Source organism: Etheostoma cragini, chromosome 5 (assembly GCF_013103735.1).
Source record: "Etheostoma cragini isolate CJK2018 chromosome 5, CSU_Ecrag_1.0, whole genome shotgun sequence".
NCBI lineage: Eukaryota > Metazoa > Chordata > Actinopteri > Perciformes > Percidae > Etheostoma > Etheostoma cragini.
In genome coordinates, this window is record NC_048411.1 from 29,098,379 (window position 1) to 29,121,193 (window position 22,815).

A 22,815-nucleotide genomic window follows, 5' to 3' on the forward strand; every position below is an offset into this window, starting at 1 on the left:
ATATGTACATAGATTGTTGGCTTAAAAGTCAAGGTATTTATCTTCAAGATCTGAAAATACAGACAAGTCATTAGTTACTCAGCAGACCTTTTTTTATGTGACTTTTGCTGAAAACCTTTCTGCCAATAATATCTATATGCATTCACAGTTTTGTCTACACATCTACAAATGTCAGTACAATTGTAATTCTGAATACAGATTTGGATATTATGTCAAACATTTACAAACTACTGATTCCACACACACCGATTCTGAATGAACGTTTGCACATTCTTGAACACAGTCACAAATGTCAGAACACATTATTATTATTTTACACATTTACACACACACGGATTGAGATACAGTTGCGAAACTCTTCACACACCTTTACAAATAGTTTTGCTACAATAATGGTGCCATACATGCTGGGGAACTCGGGTGTATGGATCACGGATATGCATCCTGATGCCACGTCAGGAGTGCCTGCGTCTACCAGCGTCGGTAGGTGCAACCTGATTGACAGACCGCTCGACCAATCAGAAGGCGCCATGATAGAAGGCGGTTTGCTCTGAGTCAGTGTGGCGACAGAAGGGGCGAAGCTTTAAGTGACAGGCGTTCCCAACTACCAGAGTAGCTTTAACTGGCATCCAAACTGCAGACATGTGTGGTGAGTACTAAATTAATCCTACCCGTATATTATTAAGTGGGAAACGTGTCTTATATCTTATTTACCAGAGCAGCAAAAGCAACGTTAGGTTGGACTAACTGAGCTAACCTTAGTTGAAAATAGCTAATGTTGGCTAACCTGCGTTATGGAAAAGGAGCTAGCTAGTGCTGCTGATGCTGTTAGCTAGCAAAATATATGGTTTCATTACAGCTACGGGCCATCTCTGTGTTTTAAGTTGTCAGTGTCTGACGGGAAGCCCATACCCTCGGACTAATAATGACATGTTTCATTCTGCTAACTCAGGTTTACTTAACGTGGTTTGTGACGACGTTGTAGTCACGTCCATCGCGTAATTCTTCCACTAAACGTCTTGTACATTTATTTTTGTTAATTAAGCGCTACTATTTGGACTAGCTAAGAGTTAACATTGCCATTGTTATGTTTTAAGTGGAGTCTTCAACATACTATTTGTGCTAAAAAATGAAAGGGTGAAAGAAGTGTCGACTGGCTGGATGCAAGAAAATTGCATCCAGAAATCTGCATTTCCTCATGAGTCAGTTTGGGAATGTAGTTTTAGATGTTTTTCTAGAATTTGCCCCAGTGCATGAAACGCAGGTGTACGCCGTATACGCCACTGAAAAGCTCCAGAATGTCCAAATCTCTACTAGAAATGTGCAATGCTGCGTAACAACATAGTCGAGTAATGTAATAATGCAAACATCTTGAACTTTTGAGCATGCGGAGAGACTATTGTAGTATGTCTGGTCACTATTACAATAAACTAGCTAGACTACACCCTGTCTCCTTCTTTAACACCTGATAACAGACTCCTCTCTGTCTCTCATCACTGTCACTTCAATCTCAGGCACCTAAACCAGGCCTATCTGACCAGATAGACTAGTTGTTATTCTTAGGATGGCAAACAAAAATAAATGTCTGCATGCCCTGCACCATGGGGATTTCCTTCTCTCCCTCCCTCCTTCTCTCCATCACCCGCTGCTCTAAATGAATGCTCTGTTGAACCAGCCAGCCCACTGGCTCTATATTTGCATTCATCTGCTCTTGGCTGTGTAACAGGGCTGTAATTCATGCCCCACCTTTGGCTCATTAAGGTGACACTCCTGTCAGTGGCAGTTATTCGCTCGATAAGTATTACTCTGGTTGTGTGGATGGCAAATATCTGCAGAAAAGACTACGGATTAGTTTCTCTCCAGTACATCTGTTGATTATTTTCTCCATTGATCCATTAGTTGTTTGGTCTATAAAATGTTGGATCAGTGTTTTCCCATGATTACATTCTCAAATGTCCTGTTACGTCCACAACTCAAAAGATTTTCAGTTAACTGTCACAGAGGAAAGAAGAAACTATTCACATTTAAGAAGCTGTGATCAGAGGACTCCTTTTTTCTTTTCATAAACCAATTAATTATCATTAATTATTATGTCATCTTTTCAGCTCTAACCACAGTAGTCTTTGAGTCAGTTTTGTAATTGTACTCCGACACATTTCAGTCAAACTTACAAGGTCACTCTGCAAACATCTTAAAGGTGCTCTCAGTAATGGTGGGTGACGTTACTTCTTGTTGACGTTAGACGTAGTTTCAAACAAAGCGAGACTAGCTTGCCCCTCCCTCCTCCTCATCTCCTCATCCCGTCCCCTCCCACTCCCTTCTGTGCTTGCGTGCACTAACCCCCCCCACCCCCAAATCCTTCTGGTTGGTTATTGGCTAGAACGCTGGAACTCTGTTTGTGTATGCATCGTGGTGCAGGTGGGCGTGGTTTGTTTTTGTTGCCGTTTGTAGGCCCTGGGCTGTCTACAGAGACCAGGGTTTTTTACAGTGTGTCCTGGGGACAGACAGCTAGCAGATAGTGGGAGATGTTTTTTACAGTGTGTTCTGGGGAAAGGCAGCTCGCAGATAGAGAGGAGATGTTTGCTGTATGTGACAACACATGTTCCAGCCTAAAACACGCGTGACATTGCTTAGAGCACCTCTTAAAATGGTATGCAGATGTTTGCCAAGATAATTTTAATGTGTGGTCATAGTCATACGTGAGGATCTGGGACCAAAACATCTTGATAAGATTGTTTGTGTTGCTGTGACACTTACCCTCCCTAGGCAGGCGATACCAGTTTGTGAAACCCCGAGGCGGCAGATGGGCTCCTTTGTCTCTTAGCAGGTCGTACTGCCCAGTCAGAAATCAGTTTTTTTCCATCCTGTGAGACTGGTTTCTTGTGCGTTTTGCACAACACTGATTTTACCTTTAGCCTTATATATAATAAAAGGCTGACATAACAAAGTAATTCAGTTCCCACTGACTTAACATTTTCACACAGATTGACGTTCAATGGCGTTTCAAACAATCTGTGCTTTAAGCTGCACTCCTAAGCATACGTTAAAGCAGAGGTGCCCAAATTCTGTTAGATGAAGGGCCAAATTGTATCTGGATGGAAGACAATGGGCTAAAAATAAATGTTGTTCTCGGAAAATTCCGTAATTGTTCACAGATAAAACTTATGTACGTAATTTTATAAGGATGTTTACCAGCACACAGGTAAGCGGGTAATGATGACGAGTTTATCAGCACTCAGCTTTACCTTGCTGTAAAACTCAGATAAATTACTCTTTAGCTGCTCAAAATGTATATTTTGTAGTCATTACGTCTAGGATTTTACAACACTACAGGGCTAAATCTTTGGTGGTCCAGTCAGCAAACTGAGGGAGTGGTTGAGAACGGCGACGTTGAGGTCGTGCGCGGAGAAAGAAGCCTTTATCCAGAAGTTAAAGCTTGAACATGAATAATCTTTGCTGAGTTTTGTTGGTGGCCAGGATGTTGTGGCCCTCCTTTTTCTTTTTTTTTTCTTTTTTCAGCTCGCTCAGTTTGTGGTGAAGGAGTTAGCTAAGGTGAACGTTAGCGATGCTAAGCCGACGTCAAAACCAACTGTTAGAGTTTGGTTATGGTTGATACAGAGTGGCTCTTGGCAGATCCAATCATTTTAAACTTCAACAGAGTACCCGCCTTAAGGGAAGTTAACATTTGTCAATGAAGAGTCTATACAAATTAAATGTACCAGAGTCTGGTAGGACCAGGATACAAAAACTATTCTAGAGGCTGGAATTCTTTATGTAGTAGCACAGCACTGAATCTTAACATTTAGTTCTTTCCACTCCCCAGGAATCTTTGCCTATCTTAACTACCAAGTGCCAAGGACTCGCCGTGAGATCCTCGAGATCTTGCTTAAAGGTCTGCACCGTCTGGAGTACAGAGGCTACGACTCAGCTGGTGAGAGAGATGGAAACGGCTCATATCAACAACACACACCTTTGTTTTGACCTGGCCTTTTTCCTTCACTGTCCCCTTCACTGTCTGCCAGTTAGTCGGTTAATGACTAATGTCCTGGCTCCTAAATGGTGGAATGAGCTCGCCATAGACATCAGGATGGCTGACAACCTACACATCTTCCACCGCAGGCTAAAAACACATCTCTTCCAAGTCCACCTTGGTTAATTAAAAAAAAAAAAAAAAAAACTTGGTAGGATTACTTTCACTTGGCTCTTTGTAGTTGGTGTAGTTGGTGTATTTAAAGCTAATGTACTTGCACTAAATTCTTGTCTGGAGTTTGTACCTTCATTGGAAGTCGCTTTGGATAAAAGCGTCAGCTAAATGACATGTAACTTTAATGCCACCAAGTTGTTAATAGTATTTATATTTACATTACTCGATGTAGCTTTAGAATCTTTCCCCCATGTATAAGCTGAGTGTAGCAGCATGTTGTTGTCTGACATTAGATCACAAAACAGGACACTACTTGCATCATAGTATGTTCTTCTTTTCCATACTTAAGGACTTGTGAGCTCTGAAACTCAGTGCTATTTCGTTTTATTGTTCTTTTTTTTAGGTGTGGGAATTGATGGTGGCAATGGCAAGGACTGGGAGTCGAATGCCAAGTCCATCCACCTGATCAAGCAACGTGGAAAAGTGAAGGCTCTGGATGAGGAGATCAACAGTAAGCCCAGTGCCATGAATCAAATGAAGCTGTATTGATTATCATTCTTTATACTTTGGTGCAGTTGCAGTGTTTCTCCCACAAAAGTTGTTTAGCCCGGTGGAAAGTGTCTTTTATTGTTGACAAGGGCCCAGCTGGGGCCAGTCCCATTCTGATGCAGCAATGAGTTGAAATATTAAATATTGTCTGTGTTTGTTTCACCTTTTTTAGAGCAGCAGGATATTGACCTGGATGTGGAGTTTGATGTTCACGTCGGCATTGCTCACACCCGCTGGGCCACCCACGGTGTCCCAAGCCCAGTTAACAGCCATCCACAGCGGTCCGACAAGACCAACGGTCAGTTGTGTTTGACGGAGGGAAAGCTAACTGACTCCACACAGCTTAACGTTTGACCTTGTATTTCACAACAGCTCAGTCACTTTTCCCGACCTGTTTGCAGGTATCTTGATATCGTAAAGTTTCTGATAATCTTTCTGGTTTGCAGAGTTCATCGTCATCCACAATGGAATTATCACCAACTACAAAGACCTGAGGAAATTCTTGGTGAGCAAATATTTTTCATAAACCATTCTAGACTAAGGCTGCAACTAACGAATATTTTCAAATGAAACCAAAAGCGCGACACTCGGATCCACATACCTGTGTCGCGCTGTGATATGCCGGATTAGTGTTACACCCCTTCCAACTCCCATCCAGATCACAAGATCACATCGCAAGTTGCGTTTGAAGCTCCTTTTTTCTGCGTGTAGAGAGCCACGTGACACATGAAACTATACTGGTGAAACAATAATTAAATCGTCCATCCGCAAGTATACCAGACAGACACACAGCTGACAACCTGCAGGTAGAGACGCAGGAGACGGGCTCGGACATGCACGCCGCGGGCTGCTGTGGACATGCGCTTTCAGGAAATTGCCTGCGTGTGTCCAACTGTGCACCAAACATCAACACCGGTACACGCCTACAGCTGTCCGCAGGCACAGAGTGAGGAAAGTGTGTCAGAGCCTCCCTGACGGGTGGAATGACACTCTGTTTCCTGTGCTTTTGTTTGGAAGGCTGGCTACCATAAATCACACCTTACTAGCTAATTAATTAGCCTGAGGTAATAAAAATCAGTAAACAGAAGCTAGTGGCTTATGGCTGGTGTGTGCGCCAGCGTTTATGCGTTTATGTGTCGGCTTCCACATTTGGCGAGTGTTAATGTCGGTCCCTGCACAGTACTGTGGAACAGTAGCCATGTAATTTACTTAGGAAATGTAAGAGAACTTGATATAAGAGAAATTTTCAACATGCTCGAATCTTCTCCTCAAGGGAGTTTAGTTTGGTTAGCAACAGTATTTTGTTATAAGTTCTGTTTATTTATTTTACTTAGGTATATTTATAATTTGCTATGTTTCAAAAAAATATCTTGTTTTTCTCAATCTCTCCCCATCATCGCATTTAAGAAGGCGGACGCAGAAGTTTTACTTTTTTAGTTAAAAAAAAAAAAAAAAATTAACTCAAACCGATATTTATCAATTCATTAAAAATAGTTGCAGATTAATTTAATAGATGACAGCTAATTGATTAATCTTTGCAGCTCTATTCTTGACATTTTTTCATCTGGATAAGAGACCGGACTAGGAAGGACTAAATCTCATTTCCCCCCCCCCCCCATCTCCACAGGAGAGCAAAGGCTACGAGTTTGAGTCCGAGACTGACACAGAGACCATCGCAAAGCTGGTGAAGTACATGTTTGACAACCGGGAGAGTGACGACATCAGTTTCGCCACGCTGGTGGAACGGGTCACCCAGCAGCTGGTAAGGGCATGCTTCCGCACGCCGCCGCTCCTGAAGTGATCCGCAGATAGAAGAGCCTGTCTGATGTTTGTTCTTCCACCTGCCAGGAGGGAGCTTTTGCCCTGGTGTTCAAGAGCGTCCACTACCCCGGAGAGGCAGTTGGCACAAGGTAGGCTCCCGCAGATGCTGTCAAGCTGTTGTTAGTTATTGCAGATACTAAAGTTGTGGATTTAGTTTTATTTTGAACATGTTAATATAAATAATAACATGTACAGGCAAGAAAACCAGGAAAATTCCATTTAGGGTTGCTTGTGGCTCAAGAAGAGTGGTCGCGCCCCGATCACGAGGTCGGTGGTACAATCCCCCAACAAATCATAGACTGTTGATCTAGAGACTTTTTTTTTTCTTTTTCTTTTTCTTTTTTAACAGTGTGTTCTGTGGACAGGCAGCTAGCAGATAGTGAAGAGATGTTTGCTGTATGTGACAACACATGTCGTAGCCTAAAACACGCGTGACATTGCTTAGAGCACCTTTTAAAGATTAAAGTATAGTTGGTTCATGAACATGTTGCTGTGCAGGAGGGGAAGTCCCCTGCTGATGGGAGTGAGGAGTGATCACAAACTGTCCTCCGATCATATTCCTGTGCTCTACCGCTCCAGTAAGTTTAAATGTCTTCTTTTTTTTTGGTCTAATTTGTTCACGTGTGATTGCACAAGTGTCACTGAGGCCCAGTTCTTTCTTTCTTTCTCTCCCCCCTCAGCTGCTAAAGACAAGAAGGGCTGCAGTGCCCTACCCAGGATGGACCAGGACACCTGCTTGTTCCCCGTGGATCAGAAAGCCGTGGAGTACTACTTTGCCTCTGATGCCAGGTAAGCAGATACCCGTGTCTTTGCATCCAAAGATGCTCCATTAAGCGTACTCCGCAGATCCATACGTCTCTGCTTTATCTGTGGAGTGTGACTCAAATGTTTAATTATGGCTGCATGATAAATAAACTGATGTTAAAATGTAGTCCGTTCTGCATCTTCAGTCATCTGGTCAAATACAAACAAATTGCTTGCTGAATTTAAAACAAATGAAAGGAAAAAAATTCCAACATTGTTTAAGTGAACATCAAATTGAATATAAAAGGCACCACTAAAAGTTTTTCTTCTGACATTTTCTTTCAACTAACACAACAATTCAACAATTCTCTGAGCTTCTTTGGTGAGCAAGTTGATGTTGCGACGACAATTTCAAAAATGAAGAAAAATAAAAGGGATATGTTGTGTGGCTCTGTGTTTGATTGTTTTTTTGTCCGTGCCTTTTGTCACAACAGCGCAGTGATCGAGCACACGAACCAGGTGATCTTCCTGGAGGACGACGATGTTGCTGCCGTGATGGAGGGCCGGCTGTCCATCCACAGGATAAAGCGCCGGGCCGGAGACTATCCTGCCCGCGCCATCCAGACCCTGCAGATGGAGCTGCAGCAGATCATGAAGGGTGAGTGGAAGGTCGGCCTTTCATCTGTTCTCTTTTATTCCCGCAATACATGTCCTCTGCCCATATTTGCAAATAAATCCCCGGTGAACTGCTTTGTAATTTTGTCCTGATCCCTGCTATTCTGGTGTAAGTCAATATTGGATACTGGCTGCTTATTTAGCTGAGCTGGCTGTTAACGTGAAGCCCTTAGGCCATCCTTGGTATCATGCAGCTTGTTACAGCCCTGCTGGAGCAGTTGAAACCCCCAGGGAAGACGGACGGAGTTGCAGGACTTTATCACCTTCCCCCTCTTAGCCTTAAGTGTGATTGTATACTCTGCCTAAATTCCGCAGAACCATAAATCAAGCTTTCTGTCATAGTGAATTAACTAGAAAATATTCACATTTAAGAAGCAAACGGAGAATTAATTGAATGGTTGACAACTAATCAGGTCATTCATTTATCTTTACAGCTCTAGTTAATATACATGTATAGTGTAGTCAGTATATACTACCAACCACAGTGAAGCATTTTGTAGTTTTTAGCTTTGTACTCTAGCACACAGGATTTTGCATTTAACTTTTATTAATGAGGGTCAAGTGTACATTTCAAATTTAATTACTTTCAGTTTCATCAGATGGAACGGTGCAGGGATTGTAGCACTTTTTATACAGAGTTCCCCAACATTTAAACGGACTGTTTGACATTTTGGGACACATGCCTAATTGCTTTCTTGTCGAGAGTTGGAGGAGGCGATACTCGCGTGTCAAATTTCACATGGGACGTTTTCTCGACTTTGGACCAGTAACTTCCCAGAGACTTTGCTGGTTGCCCGGCAACTATTTTCAGCCATTTTTTTTTGTGTGCAGGTTAACAAAATATAACAGGTGAGAGCTTTATATGTTGTTGGGGCCATTACACTACTTTGTTTTTGTGTTGTTTATATACCACGTAGGTTATGTTAATTAATCTGCAGTTTTCTGTTTGAGCACTGGGTGGAGCATTGCCTGGAAAGGCATCAAAGTAATCAGCCACAGATACACAGCTGTGTGGAGAAACGGGGAAAGCATACAGCTTTCACCGTGTTAGTTGTGTCTTAGTTTGAATTGTTTGACAAGGAAAATGAATGGAACTAAACCAGAAATTAAATGAAATGGAACAATGCTTGTGCGACAGTCAGCAGGCCGTTAAGGGGAATAAATGGGTCTCAGCACCGAATGCAGACAGATTGTGGACATTGATTATTGGCACGCAGAACACGCGTCCAAGCAAGTTCTTCCCTGATCCCAGCTCGTTGGCCTAATGTAGGAGTTGGTAAAAGACTCTACAGATAGTGGAAGAAAGTGGATTCTGTTATTGTGAGTTAAAGTTATTTTGGTTTGATATCTACCCTACAGACAGCAGAGACAGCTTGCAATCTTCTCACATAACTCTTGTATAGATTGTATGGATTTGATTGGTGTCTGTCTTGTGTATCTGTATGTTTCTTTGTTGTTGCTTTTGTATTTTTATGGACCATGAGTCTAAATAATAAAGGCTATCTATCTATAGAAGTAGTGCTGTCAAAGAATTTAAAACATTTAATCGCATTAATGTCATAGTTAATTTACAGTCAATCACACATTTTTATCTATTCTAAATCCCCCTTTATTTTTAATTTTTTTTGTCACATTATTTTTTTCTTCTTATTTTAATGCATCATCTACATTAAAAAGTGGATTGGGACGATACTTTGACGGGGGGGGGGGGGTAAAGAGGTCTTCTTTAGCAAGTTTCACCTTAAACTCGTTTTGAGTGTAATGTATTATCTGCTCTAGCTTTTCCAACGTTTTAGACCCAGAAAACCTCCGCCAAATATGTGCTCTAAGTCTTCCACAAACCCAGGCGTAACACTCTCAGAGCTAGAACTCTCTCAAAAATGTGTTTGATCAAATCAAAAAAGGGTTTGCAATATCCTGCTCCTATGTCCTTAAATTGGGGAACTTTGTATAAAACGGGTGACATGTCTTGTTGCTGTACATGCAAAATGGCTGGGAACACACTTAAAGCTGAAACTCTTTAACCTAATGGCCGTCAACACGATGAAAAAAGTGATATGTTTTTACTTTTCCTTCTTTTCCACCAACTCTCCCTCAGTAATCCAGCAGAGGGCAGAGGTAAACTGATGTTGGCTGCTCTCAACATTCCTTTGTGGTCCTGTCATTACTCAGCCTCTCTCCTCCGTTTCAGTTCCTGGAGCCTTTTTGCTGAATAACCTAATTTGCATGACCCAAATTGTTGTCAGCAGCAGGCTTCAAAACACTCGCATATTTCAGTGTCACGGCTTAATATTGATGGAAAAACACTATCTCCCTGATGTCTCCTGTTTGTTTTTCTTGACTTTAAGGGGATGACTTACCCGTTGGCTCTGAATACGTTAATAAAGCAACATAAGACAGTAAATCCCTGCGTGCCCAGGACTGCCAGTAAAACATTGTAAAGATTTTCTTGCTTCTCCCAGAGCTTTTGATTTACGTTTTCAGGTACTTGATGTGTGTCTACAAGACCCGTCTCAGACAGCCACATGTGGGCTCACACTTTATAAAAAGTCCATCACTGTTCTTAAGAGGCATTGACCTCTTTTATTTTGTACTAGTGTTGGAAATGTTCCCCTGATTTCTGATCCTCCCACCACAGGCAACTTCAGCTCCTTCATGCAGAAGGAGATCTTTGAGCAGCCCGAGTCTGTGGTCAATACCATGAGGGGGAGAATCAACTTCCACGACAACACAGGTCTGAGCTGCTCTATTATGGAGGAAAAAAACTAACATACCTTTCATCTTTCAATTATATTCAATATTTTAATTGCTGCATTGTTGTACTGTCACATATTTTTCATAAGAACGCTTGATTACATAGTTTTTGTGATCAAAGTAAATGAAATTAGATGAATTTCACAGCCCTGACACAGTTTAGTTTCCTCAGTGGTTTATAGATGCAGTATTTGATCTCTCCCATATGAACACATAGATTATTTCAGTTGCCTGCATATCCTTGCATGAATTCACTTTTTTTTAATGAGATGGAAAGTCAGAGAGTAGAATGATGGATTAGCTGTTTGCTTTTCAGTGATACTGGGTGGACTGAAGGACCACATCAAAGAGATCCAGAGGTGTCGGCGGCTGATCCTTATTGCCTGCGGCACCAGCTACCATGCCGGGGTAGCGGTGAGTAGCCACTTTTTCTTCTTTGGTGTAAATGTATGTATTGCCGTTCACATTTAATCCATCGGACTTGCAGGTATGGATGAAACGATACACTCAACATTCGATAAGATGCATGATTTTAGGTTGACGATACGAATATCTCACGATGTATTCAACGGACTGAGCTGCAGACAAAGACTGAAAAATCTTGCTTTATTCGTAGAAACTGTAAATCTCTTCAAATAAATAAGTAAGAAGACGTTGTCACGTCTGAAGCCAAGTGAAATTAAAAGTAGACTACTCCCTAATCCGTTTCCTTCATTTTCTTTTACCTCAACTGGTTAGTATCTTATTCAGATGGATTTTTAATCGATTCACTATGCATGATTACATCTCTGCTATCAGGAGATCTGTCTGTATTGTGGACACAGGGTTGTTGAGTGCGCTGGCACTTAAGCGAATGATGCTGAGCAGTGCTCTGTTGCTTTGCCCAGACCCGCCAGGTCCTCGAAGAGCTAACCGAGCTGCCTGTCATGGTGGAGCTGGCCAGCGACTTCCTGGACAGGAACACTCCCGTCTTCCGAGACGACGTCTGCTTCTTCATCAGCCAGTCAGGTGCGGAGGCCGCTGCCATCTGGTCTTGATCTAATGTACATTCCCTCATTGTTCCTCTTTCCATCCCTGGGAGCCACTCCGGTTCTTCTTGGTTTATCTTTTCCTCTGCTCATCTTGAGTCTCAGCAAAATGTCAAGTCAAACTTGTGCAGTACAGTTGAGTTTACTCAAATCATCAATCATACCATGTTTATATAGCACATTTCATATATGTAAATGTAGCACACATTGCTTTATATAATACCTCCCCCCCTCGCCACAAACACACACACAGACAGATATACACACACAACACAATATCCCTCCCCCCTGCCCCATTTACCCACCCACCCCTAAATCAAATGAATTAATTAAAAACTGCTGAGGAAACTCGATCATAAGCGAGGAAACATCAGAAGCATGACACAAACCAAAAGATACTTAAATACAGTGGCTAAAAAGTGCATAACCTATATATTGTTTAAACAAACACACATACTGCCCATAAATAAGACAAATAATGCATTAAAAAAACTGATAAATAAGTTATTAAACTTATAAGAATAATGAATAGATAAAATAACAAACCATAAGTAGATAAAGAAAAGGAATAAATATGTTGTTTGTTAAAAGGCTTTACTAAAAGTTTCTTTTTTTTTGTTTACCTTTATAAAAGCTCTGCTGTAGTCTTCTGAATGGGTGTTTCTTTTTTGGGGATATTTTTGTGTTCTTTTTCCCTGAAGCTGTCCTGTATGGTGCAAAAAGCCATTTCCCAACAAACCAATAAACCAGCATTATTTTATTGTCTTATAACGGTTTCCTATCCCTGTTGAATCTCCAGGGGAGACGGCTGACAGCCTCATGGCCCTGCGCTACTGCAAGGAGAGAGGAGCTCTGACTGTGGGCGTCACCAACACCGTGGGCAGCTCCATCTCCAGGGAGACCGACTGCGGAGTCCACATCAATGCCGGGCCTGAGATCGGAGTAGCCAGCACCAAGGTGAGCACCCAACTGCTTATGTATTCTAACAAGCTGCAATATTTGTGAAATGTCTACAGTAATTACATCTACAACCTTTTTTCAGACAAAGGGTTCAGAAATGCAATTCCTGCCAGAAAATCCTAATAAATTACTCCCATGGCTGAAAGGCATGTGTGTGTCCAAACAAGTTTGTTAATTTGTTTTATGCAAAAATGCTCAAACACTATTGAATTGACATACTATACACCTGCCAATTGTCATACTGTGGGATGTTTGCCAATACATTCAAACAGAACCAGTTGGTGAAAATTCAAGTGGATGCAACTAGCTAGCACAGACTTCATATGCACATTACTAGTTCTTCTGAGCTCAGTGATGTACCACGGACACATGGCACCAGGGTTAAAAGATACTTGTATTTGGGGTGAACAGACCTTTTTATACACTTTAAGGAAACTGTATACCAATTTGTTGCATCATCCCATAAATAAACTTCCCGCCCACTGACACTGAATAAAACCCAGATTAAACTCTGTTATTAGTCTTTTCCCGCCTCCTGGAAGCTGACATTTTCTTCCACTCTGAACCCTCGGGGAGTTGAGGAAGCCTGAGATTCTCATCTCTATTCTTATGTAAAGCTAGGACATTTGGTTTTCTGCCTCTCCGCCCACCCCTTCTCAAAACCAAAAGGAATTGCCAGCTTGCACTGAGCAGAGAAGTAGTGGAGCCCCGGCCCTAGCTAGGGAGGAGAGTGAGCGGAGCCGGTTCCTCTCTGGTCCAGCCCTTGGGCTTGGCTCAGGGACTCTTGTGCTGCTCCAGAGCCTCAGAGACGCCATCATTTACTGCTTAGCTGCCTGGGCCACACACCCACACCCATCTCAACCAAATGCTGCAACCAAACCTGTCAAATTACAGAAGAATAAGTATCAAAACCAACTGCTTAGAGGCCACAAATTCATCTACTTTGTCTGTTTATTGCCAATTTCAGCTTTTTCCAATTTCTATGATCACATTTAATATTTATTGATTAGGTGGAGACAAAATACTTTGATGCTATCAAAAGGCAAATCCTTCTGGCAGGTTAACTGACTAAATGGGGAAATATTGATTTTATGAATTACGTAGCTGTATCCATTAGGAATTTACTAGTCCATAACTGTGTCTGTCTGAGAGGATTCTTCGGTGTATCGGCTGTATGAAAGGGTTAGGTCTTTTCAGGGTAACGGTTGGCATGTTATGCATAAAAAACACTACGTTGGTCACAGGAACACAGAAAAAAATCTACAGTTTGTTTACTATGTGAATAGTACTATTGTTTAATATGTTGCCACATCTGACCCGCCAGCTCAGAGTTCTGAGGAACTGTGGCTAGCGTGCTGTCAATGGGGAAATAAAACCGTGTAAAGGTTTTACGGCTATATCCTTGACCCTAGACACTAGCATCTGAGTCTGGAGGGTCCCGTTAAATGACTTGGCTTCACTCCAGAACAGTTTAAGTCTCCCAAATGGGCATGGAAGGCTTCCAGACGTGCTCTGAGATGAAGGAACCGAGAGAGTGGGCAGGGATGACGGCACGCATGGAGTCTCCGTCGTGCTGAGGTTGTTTGATCACTGACCTTTCTAGAAGGATCAGAGGGTGTGCTCTCTGGTGTGATGTGTGTTCACCAAGTTTTCCAGGATGAGCAGGACTAGCTTGAATGAGCTCAACTTCATGCTTTTTAATGCTGCTTAGCGTGTACTAAAATCCACCTCTCCTTCCATTTGTCATCTGGTGCTGATTATTATCTGGAGACAGAGCCCACCATCCAAACAGGGAGAGAAGACGCACGGACTCAAGTAACTGTACTGAAAAGAGAGGTTCAAGTCAGGATATGGTCCTGCTCTTTGTGTTCTATACTGAGTACAGTTGGAAAGATTAATGATTTAGTTTGACTATTAAATTAATCGTCAACTATTTAAAAAAGAGTAAAGATTCTCTGATTCCAGCTTCTTAGATGTAAATATTTATGTACTTTCTTTACTCCCGTGACCTGTAAACTGAATGTTTTTGATTGTGTACAAAAGAACACGTGTGAGGACGTTATCTTGGGCTTTGGGTTGCGCTTTTCCACAATTTTCCGACATTTCATAAACGAAACAACTAATTGATTAATCAACAGCTTAATTGACAACCAAAATAATCATTAGTTGCATCCCTAATATTGAGATGTGATACAGAAAAATTACTATACCTATTAGTAATCAGTTCACAACAACCAATGTTATCCAGTAGTAGTTTTCTACATTCATTCACGGGGCATCGGACAGCTTTTTTTCTTTGGGAATCTGTAGATGAGGAAAAAAACATGAAATATGGACATGTGTTTCAGCAGTTGCACCATAATGATTTGCTTACTGATTTGCTTTCTGACTTTGTGCTCTGCAGGCCTACACCAGCCAGTTTGTGGCCCTGATCATGTTTGCACTCTTGATGTGCGATGACAGGATTTCCATGCAGCCCCGACGCCGAGAGATAATCCAGGGTCTGAGAGTGCTTCCAGGTAAATCAAGCCACGAGTATTACGGTTCAGCCAGGGAAATTGTGTGATTTAAAATTTATAGAGATGGGAAAACAAGCTCTCAGAGCAAAGATCAAGTACATCCAAGGCCTGTTTTAATTTTGGTTGTTGGTTCGAACAATCTTCTTAGAAGAGGAAGCCAAGTGATGAGACCTGTAGGCTCTCACATGCTCCTCTAGATCTAAAGCATATGGCAGCATGTCCCTAATCGTAAATTAAGGAATGCCTGGCCACTCTGCCGCTGCCTGCCCAACATATTTTTAATTTTTTTTATTTGGCTTCATTGTTTCTTGTCAAGAAAATAATCAATCTCATCTGTTTTCCTGTTATGTCTGTGTTAGATCTGATAAAGGAGGTCCTCAGTTTGGATGATGAGATCCAGAAGTTGGCAGAAGAGCTGTACCAGCAGAAAAGTGTCCTGATCATGGGCAGAGGCTACCATTATGCTACCTGCCTGGAAGGAGCACTGGTGAGCAAGTACAGCCTTCTTTTATTGCCAACTATGTCTGAATTGTGTTTATTTATTTCCCTTCCTATTAGAAAAAGACTAGAAAATACTTTGTCTGTTTTTTTGCCATTTCTACCTGGAAAGCTTTAGAAAAGTAGTACCAGCTTGCAAGGATGTTTATCTCAAAGGGCAATTTGGTTTCAGCAGTCTACAAACAGAAAATGTACACATTAACACATAAATAGCAGACAGGGGTATGTCAGAGACAACGCAATAGCTGCTTTCTGACCAAGTAGTCACAGGAACGTAGTTCTAGGAATACTCTACTTCTACACAGTTCTCACTTCTCTTCCCCAAAACCGGTTTTGCATCTGCGCTGGCCAAGTGGCCACAGGAACTGGTAGGAGGGGTAAGGGAGTGACGTAAGCACGGTCTTTATAGCGTTAAAATCAGAATTAAAGGATTTCTGAGGACTATAGTTAACTGCTCCTCAGATCTCTGCAGGGTAAATCCTCACTGCTAACTAGACTATCTGTCCAATCAGAGTTTTCTGTTGCATGTCTAAAACCCACGGGCCGGGTCGGCCCGATATTTTCCGCCGCTATCCTCGGGCCGGGCCTTTGATCAAGCATTTGTGTTTTGTTTTAATCATGACTTTATTAGCATAATTGGGTGGGGAGAAAGTTTGCTTCTCCCGTAGCTGTAGTCCGGCCAGTGCGTCGGCATGCAGACCGTGGCAAAGGACAGTATTAATTAGGGGATTGAGACAAAAAAGTCTCCTCTATGGTTCCAGGGCTTTAATTATGTTGCTGCCTTGATCTGTCAGCCACACTCTTTGGCTGAGAGAGGGAGCGAGGGTCCAGTTGTTTTCTTTTTTTTCTTCATTTCAATCATTTGCGATTGATTTTGAATAAACAAACAACGCAGTTTACATGTTTTGTCCTTTTTTCATTATTTAGCAAGATAAAAACAATTCTCTGGCTTAAATTGGGCTCATAATTACAGTTTATGTGTCAGGCAGGGCTCGGACACAACATGCTCGGGCTTGATGTATTTGGGCCCGATCTGAACTTTAAACAAGTGGACGTTTTTCTCCCATCCCGCAATGCTGTATGGACTAGCCAGACCCTCCCTCGCAGCACTGTGGAGGAAGGTCTGCCAATACAAGACTAAGAGTTTCCTAACCTGTGGGTGTTTTTTCTCCTGTGTAGAAAATTAAGGAGATCACGTACATGCATTCAGAGGGCATCCTGGCTGGAGAGCTGAAACACGGTCCCCTGGCCCTGGTGGATAAACTCATGCCGGTCATCATGATCATCATGAGAGACCACACCTACACCAAATGTCAGAACGCACTGCAGCAAATTGTTGCCCGCCAGGTAAGAACCATACTATACATACATATAAGGCTGGGCAATGGGGAGAAAATCAGATGTCACGATATTCTTGACCATATACTGTACCTCCAATATCAATATTGCGGGGATATTCTAGGGTTGACAATTTGGGCTTTGACAAAATATCTTCACATTTAGATTTTAGATAAGTAATAATCAGTAATGTGGATATAATAACTAAGTGAGTAAAGGCAAATAATTAAACTTATCAGACTGTTCTAGCTGTTCTGAGAAGTACATCACTCTAAACCACTAAAAGACAACACTTATGTCATATTATGATATCTAAAATCTAAGACAATATCTAGTCTCATATCACAATATCAATATAATGCCCATCCATACATATCAAAGGAAAGGAATGTTGACCAAAGGCTTATATATTTAGGGGGGGGAAGGGAAATAATCCAGTCTTGAATATCCTTTTGCAGCACAATTGTCCCTGCAGATTGTTTATTCCCTCACTAAAATGCCCATGAAACACTCCATTACACATCCAAAACTAACATTTTGATGCCTTTCAAACGTACAACATCAAAAGTCAACAAGCCGTGGAAACTGACTTACTCATTACATGTGAATTCTGATTTTACAAGCAAGTTGTTTTTTCTGCGGCATTATTTAGGGCTGACACTAACGATCATTTTCATAGTTGATAAATCTGATGATTATTTTCTTGATTAGTTGTTTGGTCTATAAAATAAAATTAAAACAAATTAATAAAATAAGAAAATCAGTGTTTCCCAAAAACCCAGGGTGACGTCCTCAAATGTCTCGTTTTGTCCACAACTCAAAAATATTCAGTCCACTGTCACCAAGGAGAGAAGAGACTATAAAATATTCAGTTAACAAGCTGGAATCAGATCATTTTCACTTTTGTCTTGACAAAATTACTCAAACCGACAAATCGATTGTCAAAATATATGGCGGTTAAATTAAAAGTCGACAACTAATCAATAAATCGTTGCAGCTTTATCGTTATTTAAATTGACTCTCCCTGTGTGTGACACACCTGTGATCCTTCACCTCAATAAATACAAGGGAGGGGTCGCTTCAGCGTGACTTCATTGCTGTTGGTAATCTGCAGCAGATGCCAGTTGAAGAGCTGGGCAAAAGTCAACTGAGAAGGGGGGGGGGGGGTGTATTACACTGACGGAGAATTTGCTTTGTTTGATTCACAGGGCCGCCCCATCGTGATCTGTGACAAGGACGATTACGAGACCGCCAAGTGCTCCAGCCGCACCATCAAAGTGCCCCACTGTGTGGACTGCCTGCAGGGCGTCCTGAGCGTCATCCCGCTGCAGCTGCTGTCCTTCCACCTGGCTGTCCTCCGAGGTTTCGACGTGAGTACTGTCCCTTCAAGGTGGAGCAGGGTCTGATGATCCTGACTGTTTTACCAGATGATATTTATTACCTCATCTGTCACTTAAAGGGCAGTCTATATCCTTCGCATTCCACTGCCGTGATTGCTCCGGTGCTGCCGGATGCATGTATTTTCCGTTTCCTTCCGCTTTCTTTGTATTGGAATTTTAAATTTGGTGGATTTGTGAGGACTGTTTAGTGTTAACTGCTCCTCAGATCTCTGCAGGGTAAATTGAGGCCGCTACCTATCTGTCCAATCAGAGTTTTCTCTCTCAATTTTGCAGCGGCTCTGCGCAGAATTTAGCACCGCTGATGAAGATTCTGATTGGTTTAAAGAAATTCCATTAAACCAGAGCACGTTGTCCTCTCCTCCCCGAATGCTTTGTGGACTAGCCAGACCCTCCTTCAGCTCTATTCACTTATCAGAATCAGGAATCGAAATGTTCTCGATATAATCGCGATACATCTAAGAATCAGATTATTTCCCCCACCCCTACAGTTTTGCTTACTCAATCCAGTAACCCTGTTATGAGTGTGAGCATGTAAACGTCCTAACTCAGAGCACAGTGGTGAAGGTGATATTAAATTTATCGGCCACATTAGAAACATTACAATTAATTACACGTAAACACTTGAATGTGTCCACACATTTAAACTTGTCATTGGTATATTTTTAATTGTAGTGAAAACCCCTTTTGGCAAAAAATGAACTATTATTAGTGTTCTGTGTATTATTACAATTAATTACACGTAAACACTTGAATGTGTCCACACATTTAAACTTGTCATTGGTATATTTTTAACTGTAGTGAAAACCCCTTTTGGCAAAAAATGAACTATTATTAGTGCTCTGTGTATTATGATGTACCTTTTGTGTATACTTCACAGGCTTAGCTGTAATGCAGGATGTCAAAGGTCTAAGTAAACAGTTAACAGTGAAGTAAGAGCGTGTAAATATAGCCGGTGTTGATGCTGCTTTTAGAGCACTTCACTACAGAGACATGTCCTGGCATTGATTTAAAAACAACTGGGCTGCACCAACTATTCATAACCCGGCCAAATCGCGCTGCTGTTCTGACAGAGAAGCAAACATTGATGTGCACACATCTCTGTAGCACGCCCACAATCCATTTTTCTTTTCTTTTTTTTCCCCTTTTCTTTTTTCAAGTACGTCCAAGTATCTGAAGTCTGAGTGATGAGGCGCGTTCTGACCGAGGATTTGGAAATAAGAGCATTGCTGTCAATCACGGCCATTAAAGTGTCTCTTTGTTAGGATTTTGGTAAATTGTACTTGATAGTTTGACTGCTGAATTTAGTCAACAGCAGAAGCGTCTTTGTCATTGTAGTAAATGGCCTCTTCTATTTAAATACAGGTGGACTGTCCAAGAAACCTGGCCAAGTCTGTGACCGTGGAGTGAACTGCACCATTCATCATCGAACAACAAAAGCCCGGCGGACGCACATTCGAATGAGCACAGACGGCGAGGGAGCGTCTGTATGCAGAAACCAAGAGAAACCAACGTCCCGTTTGTGTCTCATGTCAGGGCTATTTTTTTTTTTCTTTTCTTCAATGCAATCTTTACTCAACCGTTGTGTATCTCACTGTTGGTTATTATCTGTATCTCATTGTCTATTTCCCCAGAAACCTTTTGGCATCATTATTGTATGATTGTTAGAGAAGCGGTTTTGCCCGTGGTGGCGAGGTCTGGCCTGGCACGGACGCTCTGGGTCTGTGGAGCTGGAGCAGCTAACGTGACCATTTAGGTTCATTCACGTTCTCAGAACTCGCAAGAAATGGTCATCTGTGCTGATTAGTCTCACTGGGAGCTGCTGTTAAGTATTGACTGACAGAAGTTGGGTTTTAAAGACCTTACTGGCTTCTTTTTTTTTTTTTTGTGTGTGTGTGTAATGATTTGTAGTTTTAGTTTTGATGTTCTTTTTCTTTGGCAGCTAATTGTTTGAAGCGTCTTTTACTCTACAGTCGAAAGTAATCGACAATCTTAAATCATTCCAAGCCACAGGTCATCGCTTCTATGTTAATTGCAGCGCAGTTTGCCAGTTTTCACTCTGTTTCTCTCTCTTGGACTTTCTTCTGAGGACAGTTTACTGCAGGAGCAACATCACAAGTTAGATCACAGAAGCGCTCGCAAATACGCTGCTGTGTAAAAAATGTTCTTGCTTCTGTTACAAAAGTGTGTTCTTGTGTAAAATCCTAGTGTTTAGTATTTAAAACTCTGTGGTTGAAGGGCTCCGTTAACACGAATGAGACTTGAGCTACCATAGGCTTTTTCTGCTTTAGCCGTCTATGTACATTATACTCTTGCTTTAAAGCTATTATTTAATGTTTGATTCTTCTGCTGGTCTCGTTCACATTTAAACCATTAACTGAAGTTACTCTAACCAGATGAAGTCACTAACCTAAAATAGAAGTTGCGCCCAGCTGCCAGCCCACACCTCTCCGCCACGACTACTGCAATATTGGGACCATTTGTAGCTAATCTTCCCTTTTTGTTACATTTATTTTTTCTCTTCTTTTTTTTTTTTTTAAAGGAATTGTAGGTTTATTGAAGTTACTCTCTGGTTTGAAATGTGAATGTTACTGTCATTTGAAATGTCCTGTCAAACCAAAAATCTCTACAATGGCTTGTGGTTACATTTGTAAACCAAAACGTGTATTTTATGGTTATCCTACTGTATATTGTAGCCAAACGTGTACTGATGCTGTTAGATTGTGTGGTATGAAGATGCTTCAAATCCTTAAGGTGGAATATATAGTTTTATGGCAATATGTCACACTGCAGATGTCTATTGAGATAGAAAGTCAGATGCCAACGGTGTCTGATCCAAACGCCAAGGAAAGAGTGACCTACACATGCAGTTATGTAGAGAAGAATTGGGAACTGAACTTTAAGTCTACACTTATTTCAGGTTACATATTTATCTTGCTTTTGCAATCAAGCCTTAACTTGACTTTTTTTTCTCCTCCTAACATTGAGCTTCTCACGAGCCAGTGAACAGGTTTAAATTAAAAACTGGATAAAGTTGTCACAGGAAGTTTTTGTAACCCGCGTATTTTGATTTCTGAAGTGGAAGCAATGAAGGACGCTGAACTAAGTCCTAGTAACATCTGTTGGGTCAAGAGGAAGGAGGGCACTATTTCTTAGTGGAACCGATGCAATAAAATGGCAAAGTACTTCCCCTGTTAAGCGTCCAAGCTCATTCAGAGAAGCTGTCCAGGGTGTGCATGCTTGTCATTCATCCTGAGATAAGATGCCAAATATTGTGCTTTTAATATATCGGTTAGATGTAACTAGGGATGACTATTACCGGTGTAACAGTAAACTACAATAAAAAAACGTTTAATTACGTTTCCATTTAAAATATCAAGGTGTTTAAAATCCTTCCCTGCTTCATTTGAGTCTCCTGAAGTTGCCACGCAGGTGCGATCTGTAGCCTCAAACTTGGAATCATGGGGGAAGGAGATGACCACGCTCAGGACGTTTAGCAGCCCTCTAAGAGGGCTGCTAAACATCCTAAGTCTGAAGCACGGGCATATTTTGGTTATAAGAATATATGAAGGACTGTTGGTTGTACTGTCTGCAGAACGTGCAGGAAAAAAGTTGCTAAATGAATTGAACACTTAAATGTCACAACACCAAAAAAACGTGATAACTTTGGTTACTATAACCATGAGATTAAAGGTTCATACCGTTACATCCCTAGTTGTAATATTAACAAATGACATGTATCTATTCTTATATTTGAGTTACAAACTGTCCAAAATGAAGTTGAGAGGCGTAAAAGGAAAATTCCGGTAAATTCCAAAACCATTTTTTGGGGTTTTGTAGTTTGTAGACTGTCCCTAAACACGCCTTGCAGTATTGCCACTAAACAGCTGAATTTGCACAACTTTCAAGCATTTGTCACATCACTTGCAGTCAGAGTCACGGTGTTCACACGGAGGTAAAAACAGGTTTAACACTTGCCCCATTTAGGCCTGTTGGGTGGTTTACAGTGTAGTGTATTTTTCCTCTGACAGACCGCCAAATAGAGATAGCTAGCTACCTGTTGGAATAGACCGATATTCTCCTTTAACACGCGCCCATCCAGCTAGGCCAGGGTGAAGAATACGGCAGTGGCGTTAGAGCAAAGTGTATCCGAAATAAAACCTCCTCGCAGTTTTATCATTACTAGAAATGCACCTGTAGAAAGTATCTCACAGTCACCATCTTTCATATTTTCAGACCATACAAATGATACCAAGCTACAAAGAAAACCTGAAAATTAGATAGGAAGCACGTCGCGATTCTCAATTATGTCACATTTTATTAAAGTAAAACAAAGACAGTAAAAATGCAGTTATAAACACACTAGAAATTATACTTAACTTTAACTG

The 22,815-nt window shown here is 41.4% G+C and overlaps 1 protein-coding gene across 1 annotated transcript; it reads left to right on the forward strand.

The window, feature by feature from the left end:
* The first annotated feature begins 511 nt into the window (after positions 1–511).
* Positions 512–21,613, forward strand: gfpt1 (glutamine--fructose-6-phosphate transaminase 1). The gene is made up of 19 exons (XM_034870877.1): positions 512–649; positions 3,824–3,931; positions 4,548–4,655; positions 4,866–4,991; positions 5,140–5,198; positions 6,321–6,455; positions 6,542–6,603; positions 7,013–7,092; positions 7,195–7,303; positions 7,753–7,916; positions 10,572–10,667; positions 11,004–11,101; positions 11,575–11,695; positions 12,515–12,672; positions 15,080–15,194; positions 15,554–15,681; positions 16,872–17,039; positions 18,239–18,400; positions 19,793–21,613. The coding sequence occupies exons 1-19, from the start codon at positions 643–645 to the stop codon at positions 19,835–19,837; spliced, it is 2,049 nt and encodes a 682-aa protein (XP_034726768.1). The 5' UTR covers positions 512–642; the 3' UTR covers positions 19,838–21,613.
* Positions 21,614–22,815: the final 1,202 nt, after the last annotated feature.

What these genes read in the sequence shown, in the direction of transcription:
- gfpt1 (XM_034870877.1), top strand. An exon ending in GGAGAGGCAGTTGGCACAAG is followed by an intron (nt 6,604 to 7,012) that starts GTAGGCTCCCGC and finishes GTTGCTGTGCAG; the next exon opens with GAGGGGAAGTCCCCTGCTGA. An exon ending in CCTGCCTGGAAGGAGCACTG is followed by an intron (nt 15,682 to 16,871) that starts GTGAGCAAGTAC and finishes TCTCCTGTGTAG; the next exon opens with AAAATTAAGGAGATCACGTA.